Raw genomic sequence first — 9,980 nt, 5'->3', positions numbered from 1 at the left:
CTCTGACTACTTAATAGTCTGAAGTAAATAGAAAACGTTTGAGGTTTTTTAGTTTTTGTTACATTTTTAAATATATATCTGTTTAATAATAAAAACTGCTCAAACACAAACTTTTAGTTAGTCCTTAAGCTTACTAATGTCACTTATTTAAATAAAAAATTGGTCAGTAAGCGTCAGTTTAATGATATGATTTGTAATTAGCGTGGGCCTCCTCTCCTTTGCTGCTTGCTGTATTTCTTTCCATTTCACAACTAATACTGTGAAGGCTTGAGGTTTTGGTGCATCACACATATAATTATGTGACTTGTCTTTAATTGTTCTCCCTTTAGAGTCTGTCCATTAATTAAAAATGATGAAAAAATCCGTCTAAAAGTATTCAAATTAACCTTGTTTATCTTTACAGTTTGAAACCAAAAACAAAACCCCCCCTAAATCCTCACTTTGGTTGCGCTCTAAATCGTTAATCACATCGGCCTCCTGAACACCAGGGGGCGCTGTCGCTGTAACCAACACTTGTAAACTGCCGGTGAGATGGCGGACTCAGAGGAACCAAAAGCGCAGTCTTGTACATTTTTGTTCAAGAAATCTGCAAAAAAGTTTTGCGGGCGCAAGAGAAAAGCAAGCGACAGTGACAAAGGTAGTCCGTTTATTTTATCTTATGTTAGCGAATCTAATCGGTTGGTATGTGGTGTGGTAAAGGATGAAATAGTGGACGATTGTTTCAGTGACAGTTAAACTAGTGCTAACTAAGCTAGCTTAGTCTTGACTGTAAATCAGAGTTTGTTCGTATAGTCAGAGTAGCTGTAGGTGCTCAACGCACTGATAACTCCGCCTTCACGGTTTTGTCGCCGTGCGATGGTGTGGTAATCGCTCCAACCCTGTTTTTGTGTACTTTTATCTGTAAACATCACAGACTTCAGGGTAAACAAATAGCTAAACCCAATGAAGTTTTTTTAACCAAGTAAGCATCTTTGTTTTCCAGTATTCCACTCATATATGATGTTTGTTAAGGTAGACTGTCTTTTTGTTAGAAATAATTCCCCTTATTACTTTTTATAAAGATGAACAGAAATATGGCTGCACTTGATGAACCCTTTCCACCATCAATAAAACACCTTTTTCATTATTATTTTCAGATGCCAACAGTGAGGAGGAGCAGAGCGTCGTGGTGAGAAGAGATAAGAAAGAGGGTCGCGTCAACCCCATGATCCAAAGGGTACTTAACAGTGAAAGATGCTGTAACGCTACAATGTCACCAGGAAACAAGACAGTCACTTTTCTTTTGATTGCAGACCAAAAAAGTGGAAAGAGATGCAGTTTCTTCAAGTGACAGTGAAGATGATAACGAGGGAAAGATCACAGTTGCTTACAAATCCAGCCGATCAGCCGTCAGTCATGGCCAAGTCTTGTTTGTATAGAAAAAAATTAATAAATAAATTTTACTGAATTTTCTAAAGGTATTTTTTTGCCTACTCTATTTTTAAAAACAAGAAACCTGAGGGACCTGAAGACATGGGCGCAACAGCCACGTACGAGCTGGACACGGAAAAAGACAAAGACGCTCAAGCTATTTTTGAGAGAAGTCAGAAAATCCAAGAGGTAGGAACCATCTTACCATACATTTAATCCTTTTTCATGTCTTCAAAAATGCATTCATTTCTTTCTTTGTTGTTTAAGTAGGAGTTAACAGGTAAAGAGGATGATAAAATATATCGTGGCATCAACAACTACCAGAAATTCATCAAGCCTAAAGATACCAGCATGGGCAACGCCTCCTCTGGAATGGTCAGGTGAGGCGAATGATTTTCATCCCAGCTTCATTCAAAAAAAAAAAAAAAAGAGGCTTCAGGAGCTTGAAAGATAAAACATCTTCTCAAATACTGACAGAAAAGGACCAATCAGAGCCCCTGAACATCTGAGGGCCACCGTTCGGTGGGATTATCAGCCTGACATCTGCAAAGACTACAAAGAGACGGGTTTTTGTGGTTTTGGAGGTACGTGTAGAACTTGAATAACTCAAGTATGCTGCTTGATTTCTATTTCAACTCTTTTTTTTTTTCCCTTATCAGACAGCTGCAAGTTCCTTCACGATAGATCAGACTATAAGCACGGCTGGCAGATTGAGAGGGAGCTGGAGGAGGGCAGATATGGAGCAAATGGTGAGTTAATATGCTGGTTTCAAACTCGTGAATATATGCACTTGGACATTTTCCCCAACAAAGTGTTTCCTATGAAGATGAAGAGAATTATGAAGTGAGCAGCGATGATGAGGACGTCCCCTTCAAGTGCTTTATCTGCCGAGAGTCGTACAAGAATCCCATCGTCACAAAGTACGTCTTCAACCGTTTTGCTCCAGTGCCGTAAAGCATTTGGGTTGCAGTCTTGACCAGTTCAATGTCTCTTAGGTGTAAGCACTATTTTTGTGAGGCCTGCGCCCTTCAGCATTATCGCAAATCGAAGCGTTGCTATGTGTGCAATACTCAAACCAACGGCGTCTTCAACCCGGCCAAAGGTGAGCAGTCCATCCCCCAAAACAAAGGATGCACTGAATACAACTCAATGCTTTTATTCTTCGTTTATTTCAGAGTTGATGGCCAAGCTGGAGAAACATTACGCTGCGCAAGACCAACCTCCATCAGACGAGGATTAGCATCTGAACATCTTTGTCTCCTGTTTAAAGTTTGAATAAAAGCTGTTTTTGATTATTGGATGCTTCAGTCGTTGTTAGCTTTCTGAAAGAATCCTAATGCAGCCTTAAACTCTTACCCTCAAATCCACATGCAGACTAAACAAGAATCAAGATACACCCAGAATACATTCAATTCAATTTAAACATATAGACTTTTAAGGTTGAATTTACAAACCGGATACAGATGCTTGCAGGCGGATTTGAGTCAGGATCACGAGCCAAAAAGGAATACGCTTATTGTTCAGGTGAAGTTTGGGACAAACATGGTTCGTTATAGCTTCAATTCAGCATGGAGACTCCATCCAAACACTGAAAATGGGGGGGGTCTCTGACCTGCTGGGCCACGTCATGTGGAAAGAGGTAGGACGTTCACTCAGAAAATTTAGTAGCAGCTTCATGTTTCTTTAGATCCAAAAGCCCAAACTGGACAACTAAGAATAGCCACAGAAAACAACTGTTAAGTTTTTTTTTTTTTGGCTTGTAGTGTACAATCTGCAAACGGGTAAGAGAACAGTGAAGTACAGGAAATGGTACGTTTCTAGAGATTAAAAGCATGAGTGACACAAAACAGACAGGCAAGATGGCCGAAGGCTTTTCGACATCAGCTCCTTTTTGGTGGATGCTTGTTATATTCACCAAGACTTAAAACCAATCCCATCCTGACTGACTGGCTGGAGTCTCTCAATACAATCTTATGCTAGCTTTCCCACCAAGTCTTCCTGTCAGAAATCCCAGTCGTCCACATCCAGGTGGCTCAGACTCGATTCTAAGCGTGCCAGAGCGGAGGGCGAGTCCTGCGGCTGAGAGCCCTCGAAGCTGGTGATGGGCGACACGGGCTGCAGCAGCTCGGGGAGCGCTTCAGAGGGCCGCCGTTTCATCTGGAAACAACACTGGATGAAGGACTCACGTTTTCTTTTCTTTTACTTTGAGAATCCCAGCTCAGGATGAACTGCAGACCTTCTAAAGGTTATTTTTCAGCATCTGTTCACAAGTTTTACCATCTCATCTGACCTTAAGTTACAGTTTCTATTACATTTAATACATACGATTAAAGCAATGTACTAGGTGACGAGAATAGCAGAAAACATTATGTATTATTGGAGAGAAAAAAAACATTAAAACTGTTTGGATTAAAGTCAAAAAGTTTTTTTTAAATGTTTTCACAAACTCTAAAATATAAAATAGCAGTTTCCTATTAAAAGGAGTTATTTGAAAATCTAATATCAACATTGATGTTTGAAGATCACAATCTCCTGCCATGTCTGCTTTCAATACAACTGAAGATGTCAGAGTTACACAAAAAAAACTTTACATACCTGTTTGAAAAACGGATGCCCGCTTAGGGTGGTGGCAGAGGGTCTGCAGAAAAAACAAGAAGGTATCAAACTAAATCCCGTTCGCACAAACATCTTGAAGCCTGCGTGAAAAGCAGCCGACCTTTTCTCTGGATCCCGCTGTAGACAGACCTCCACAAAGTGGTGGAACTGTGGGGAGAAGGTCCGGTTGTACGGGTGACCTCCTGACGAGGAAGACGGTTCTCCGTTGGAGTGCCGGGCCCCTCCTGCTCCGGGCCCCTCACAGATCCCAGAATCGGCCCCAGAGCGGGACGGCTTGAGTGACAGCTCCTCCGGGGGAATGGTGGTCGTGTCCAGTAAACATGGAACTGTTCCGTTGAGTTTTTCCAGTAACATCTGTGCGGGACCAATGTGTTCATCATTTAAAGGCAACATGAGGTTTTAAGATAAATCCCCAAAGTTTAATTTAAAAAGCAATTTAGGAAGAAAAAACAACTAAATCCAAAACAAACATGTGCTAGAAGCAGTTAAAGAAATGATTGGTTTTTGCTCACCTGAGTGGCTGGCATGTCTTTAAAAGGCACATGTCCATTGGCCAACTCGCAGGCTGTGATACCGAGGCTGTAGATGTCTGATCGAGAGTCATAGCCCTGCAGATTCTGAAAAAAAAAAAATACAAGTCACTTATCTTTACAGCTTTGCATCAAAGGCAGTCTTTAAGCTCTGCAGTAAAAACACAGTGGATTGTGGGAGTGCAGCGGGGAGGAAATACCTGTTGCAGAACCTCTGGGCTGAGCCATGGAAGCACTTTGATGCTGAACTGGGGGAAGTCGTGGACCACTTTTGCTCTTTGTCCGTGACGGATCAAACTGAAAATGCTCCTCAGGCCCGACATGCAGACCTGTCCGTCAGCAGAGATCAAAACGTGACTGGCCTTCACGCTCCTGCATGACAAGAGGGGGAAAACCATTACACCCTCTTCTTTAAATAAACAAGATGTTTGAACATTACTGTTGCAATTACAGTAAAAAGTCAAAAACTAATACACCAAGATTTTCTTGGAGCTCAAATATTTATCAGAACACTTTCTTTTGGGTTTTGATCAGATTTACCGACTGATTTCTGTTTTGTTTGCTGGTAATTTTACGTCACCTTAGTGTTTTTTTTCAACTGAAATTACAGAGCTGTTTCAAATCAACCAAGTTTTTGTCTTTTTATTAAATTCCATAACATTTTCCATAACATTTCTAAGCTCAATTTGTTGTACTTACAAAACATTTAAACATTTAAAATGAGTCTCATCCCACTTTAAAGAAGATTGATCATTCAATCATTTAAACCAATTTTTAACACCTTTTTTTTTTAGCCTCTTTTAACAGTGATTTTTTTTTTTAATTTGGAAAATGTATGTTAAATGGCGTCACATTGTCACTGCGGGCGTACCTGTGCACGTATCCCATGTGGTGGATGTACTCCAGCGCTTTTAGCATGCCGTGCAGAATGTAGGCGATGGTCAGCTCGCTCATACCATCAACAAAGTTTGAACAGATGAGATCTCTTGCCGACCCTGCAAGATCCAACACTATGAGAAGACGAGCCCCTTCTTCTAGAAGGTTCAATCCCTAATAAGCAAGGAGCCGGCGTGATCCATACCATAAGCCATGAAGGGAGTGATGACCCACAGCTCATTCTCAGCTATGAAGACGCTCTTGTAGGGCAGAATACTGGGATGATGAAACAACTTTGACACGTGGAGTTCACTCTGATGGGTAGAGGAATCGAAACGTCAAACATTTTTTCAATGACATTGGTAAAAACAGAAACGATGGACAATGAAATGACGAGAAGAAAGCGTAACCTACAGATGAAAGAGTAGGACTCCTCACCTGCAGGTAGGTAACCATGTCATTAGTGCACGACTCAAGGTCGATTCGTCGAATGGCAACATGCTCCCCTGTGGCTTTATATCGGGCGAGATTTACGGTCATCAGATTATCTAATCCCTTCCCTAAAACAAAGACAGAGTTCATCTTGTATCCTCCCTTGAAAATTCTGTTTTTGGTCATCTTAACATGTTCTTCTGGCATTTTTCTGATGATGGAGGACATATGTGAAGAAAATCAGGATTCAAATTGCATTTCTAAATGTTTTTTTATTCAAATCATTGTAAATCAGGAGCAGATGAAAAGATGCTTTTGGTAAAATTGCATATCTGAGATGTAGAAAATACACTTGGCGGCCCACAGGCGTCATGAATTTCGGATGAACCCTTGCCGATCTGCAGAAACTATGTCCAAGAAAACGACACAGGCTTTAAGATTTTGGTTAAAACTGCATAATTTTAATCAAAAGACCACTAGAAACGCTTTTGAAAAATAGACCAGAGGATTATCGGAGTGGTACTTTAATGCCACCATGGAACAGTTGAACACAGAAAAGCTCCAAACAATAAACTCTAACAAGTATATGAAAACCCCAATACTTCAAAATCTACACATTTTAGGATTTAGATACAATCTTTTAGCTGTAGGAGATGGGAGGGTAGACAAAATAAAAAAACATAGACTTACCAAGAACAGCAAGCAGCTGGTATAAGTTGCTGTCAGGAAGGAAGCTGCCCATGGCGTCTCGATGGGGGCGAGGCGTCAAACTGTCCCGACTGTCCTCATGGGCCTGGACACCGAGAGGAAAGAATACAGCTCTTACGATGGCATCATCTGCCAAGGATTTTATAGGAGAAGTTTTTAATTTGATAAACAAACCCAAAATAGGTTCAGTGTAAAATCAAAACAAAACAAAACACTGGTGTTTTTTGCAAACATGTCCAAGGCCTACAGACAAACCACAACCAACAGAAATTCTATTTATTTATACATATATCTCACTGACTGCAAATAATTCAGTGTCACGGTTTGTGACACACTGATTTGTGCTTACTCATAATTGTGTTTTTTTATACAGCATAACATTAAAAAACCGGATAAAAATGAGGCACGTCTAGTACAAATCAAAATAGCACCTCAATTTGCTTAGAAAATGATGAGAAGCTTTTGCATCACAAAGACATTTAGAGAAACCTTTATTTTGGCTGAGACAATTAAAGATGATGGAAATACCAAGGCAAGTGAGAGCAAAACGGATGACGATCTGGGTTTGCTCCATGACGGCCGAAACCAAGAAACAGAAAAATCAGAGCAAACCTAAACAACGGAAACCAAAAGCTGCAATTTCCCAATAAAAAAACCAGTTTAAGATGTTCCATTTGTTTGCATTGACTCTTAAGGTTTTGATTGAAGCAGGAGAAATTTTATCTGGGTTAAAACTGTTGTAAGAGAAAAAAAGAAGTCAAACATGCTATGGCAGCCACAGCTGAAAAGAAGTTTCTGGAGGCTGTCCAATGACTTGAAGTCCAAAAACAGGTCCTCTGTGGTCGGACTTGGAATGGGATGCCATGAATGTTGAATGCACAGGATGCCATTCATCTACAGACAGCTCCATATTAGATCAATCAGAGAGCACCAACATGTAAAAACGGTTCACCAAACATCCTGAACAGGTCGACGTTTTTAGTGGAACCACCAACAAAAACCCAAAACCCAAAGCAGAGCAGGGGCCCGGAGCGCAGCAGCGGCACACAAACCACTAAAAGCTGCTGGAGGCAAATCCGGTGAGACCAAACTGGACTGACGAGCTTTGCTGAGTGCTGTCGAATCTACAAACATGTGAGGCCCGTGTCATCAACCACACGCTCATGCATGGATGTGCAAAGCCGAGGACGAAGCTTCAGCTTTTCTAGGTAAATGAGTGTGTAAAGCTGTGTCCTGCATGCATGCACATACACAAAATGCACATGGAGATGACGATGACAGGACCACCACACTTACTTTCCTGGGAGAGACTCCCTGAGCTTGCTCTGGGGTAGAAACATTGCGTCAATAACATAAAACACAATAAAGGGAGGGAATTTTGGCGCATGATGCAAAATCTAACAGTACGAAACACTGCATTTTGTTCAGATATCTATCGGCTTGACATCCTCAATTTAATATTTATTTACCCCAGAAAATTTAAAGCAAGACAACCAAGGAAAACACTGATAACCAACTCGAGACAAAAAATTATACTGGAGAAATAGGCAACACAGATAAACGATGAAAACTAAACAGTGAAAAGAAGCTACAAACAAACATATTTAACTATAGAAACTCAGAAATGAGAAACTATAGAAAAATAGCTGACAATGAAAGTTTGATGAACTGAAGCATTTAACACAAAATCGCAATGTTAGCAGAGCAAAGTACACCTTTTCTGTGCGTCAGAACCCCTTTCTTCCCCAGAATCCTTTATCATTTCAACAGTTTTATGTGGTTTTCCCCCGGCGTGAGATCAATCTGATGCGTCATTTACGAGAAAAAAGTCAGCGTGGTACTGAGCAGTCAAATAAAGGGGCTGGCCAAAGAATGAATATCAGCAATCCATAAACGTATTGACTATAAATCTGCCTTTCAATATGTAATAAATACAGGTCAAAAAACAATGACAGAAATGTGAACACAAACCAGTCCCTGTGTTCAAAGCAAGTTCATTTAGGGAGCAGGTAAAATCTGTAGAGTATATATATATATATTTTGTTTTTTTTTAAATAATGATCTGCTGCATTAACTGCGCAAAAGATGCAGGAAAGCAGGGCAGCATTTGTTTGCTTTTGTGTCAGAATTTAATCTATTAAAGAATTATTAAAAAAAAAACAATAAACCATTTCAACATGATTTTACACTTCAAACTTAGAGATAAGCGGACTTGATTACAAAATGTTGTTTTTTTTTTCTTGATTATTTTTGAAAGTTCTGGATCTTGTGTTTATGAATTCTTTCAGCTTGAATCTCACCTCGAAATAACTCCAAATCCCGTAGACTCTCCACGCTCAATTTCTCAGATACCCAGCGCTGACAAACACAGAAGGTTAACAATGAGCATGAAAAAGGAAAGAAATGCAAACAAGAATATGAAAATATTAGATGAAATATAAACATAAATATGCCATTAACTACAATTGCAAAAACATAACAGTAACATTGTAAGGGAAGTGAAGTACTTTAATTCATCTTGTTTAACTTTTGAGGAATCCATCCTTCTATGAAAACTGGGGATGTCTAGATTTTGTTTTACATTTATTTATTTGAAAAAAATCAAATCCACAATTAAAGAAAACACTTACAAGAAAAGACATGGATCCTCCTGAGTTTGCAGTTAGTGTAGGTGAGGTTTCTCTTCAAAGAAAGAGCCAGAAACACATTGAAGATTTTTGTGTTTGCTCCACTATCTTTATGTTTACGCAAAAGTAACGAAATAATTATTAAGACTAAGCAGTTCTTTAAAAATCCTTGACAACAAAATTAAGAAATCCATAATAAGCTGTGAGGCGCCAGTTATAAACATTTACTCCAAACTCATTGGGCCATGTTTTGGTTTTGCAACATTGAACCAAATGGCTCACAAAGCAAACAAAAACTAAATGTTACCAACTTTCTACTTCTAAAACAGCAAATTAGTCTAGCAGTAATGACTTTATGATTACAGCTCATCAGAAAGTTTGATAATTTAGGCCAAACACAGCCATGTTTAAATTAATCCTACTAATGTAACAAAAAAATACCAATGTTCAACGTCAGACAGAGTAAAATAATAATAATAAAAATTAAAATAAAGCAACGTGCAAAGACTTGAGTGTCGATTTGCTCAGTCAGTGAACAAGACTCTCTCTTAGCCATGGAGAACGAAGGCTAATCGACGTCAGCTTAGCTAAAGTAGCGACAACAGTGGTGTGGTAGACCGTTTCTGCATTTACAACTTACGGTTTGAATGCATAAATTGATGCTTGGAAAAGTGAGACTATCATAAATCCGTCTTTTTTGTCGTCTTCACAAATTCATCCTTACTGGCGGGATGTTTTTTCCTCGATTGGTCACCGAGTCGCGCCCCTTCGACGACCCGCC

At 39.6% G+C, this 9,980-nt stretch overlaps 2 protein-coding genes across 5 annotated transcripts; one reads left to right on the top strand and one right to left on the bottom strand.

The window, feature by feature from the left end:
- The first annotated feature begins 531 nt into the window (after nucleotides 1-531).
- rnf113a (zinc finger protein 183) lies at nucleotides 532-2,738 on the top strand. The gene is given in 10 exon segments (NM_001104784.1): nucleotides 532-637; nucleotides 1,137-1,216; nucleotides 1,293-1,388; nucleotides 1,492-1,599; nucleotides 1,681-1,790; nucleotides 1,888-1,994; nucleotides 2,070-2,159; nucleotides 2,237-2,330; nucleotides 2,406-2,512; nucleotides 2,586-2,738. Coding segments are annotated over 10 exon segments (963 nt in total). The 3' UTR covers nucleotides 2,651-2,738.
- Nucleotides 2,565-9,965, bottom strand: strada (STE20-related kinase adaptor alpha). Of its 4 annotated transcripts, XM_023957376.1 has the most exons (13): nucleotides 9,840-9,953; nucleotides 9,203-9,254; nucleotides 8,873-8,930; nucleotides 7,869-7,897; nucleotides 6,555-6,657; nucleotides 5,871-5,992; nucleotides 5,638-5,746; nucleotides 5,428-5,551; nucleotides 4,757-4,928; nucleotides 4,539-4,643; nucleotides 4,127-4,380; nucleotides 4,006-4,048; nucleotides 2,565-3,567 (listed from the first exon to the last, which is right to left on the bottom strand). In XM_023957376.1, the coding sequence occupies exons 1-13, from the start codon at nucleotides 9,881-9,883 to the stop codon at nucleotides 3,412-3,414; spliced, it is 1,371 nt and encodes a 456-aa protein (XP_023813144.1). In that variant the 5' UTR covers nucleotides 9,884-9,953; the 3' UTR covers nucleotides 2,565-3,411. The 4 variants fall into 4 exon arrangements, with proteins under 4 accessions (XP_023813144.1, XP_023813145.1, XP_023813147.1 ...); XM_023957377.1 differs by lacking the exon at nucleotides 7,869-7,897 and having other exon boundaries at nucleotides 9,840-9,965; XM_023957379.1 differs by lacking the exon at nucleotides 9,203-9,254 and having other exon boundaries at nucleotides 9,840-9,946.
- Nucleotides 9,966-9,980: the final 15 nt, after the last annotated feature.

This window comes from Oryzias latipes, chromosome 8, assembly GCF_002234675.1.
Source record: "Oryzias latipes chromosome 8, ASM223467v1".
In the NCBI taxonomy this organism is placed as follows: Eukaryota; Metazoa; Chordata; class Actinopteri; order Beloniformes; family Adrianichthyidae; genus Oryzias; species Oryzias latipes.
This window is presented reverse-complemented; position numbering and strand designations above follow the sequence as displayed.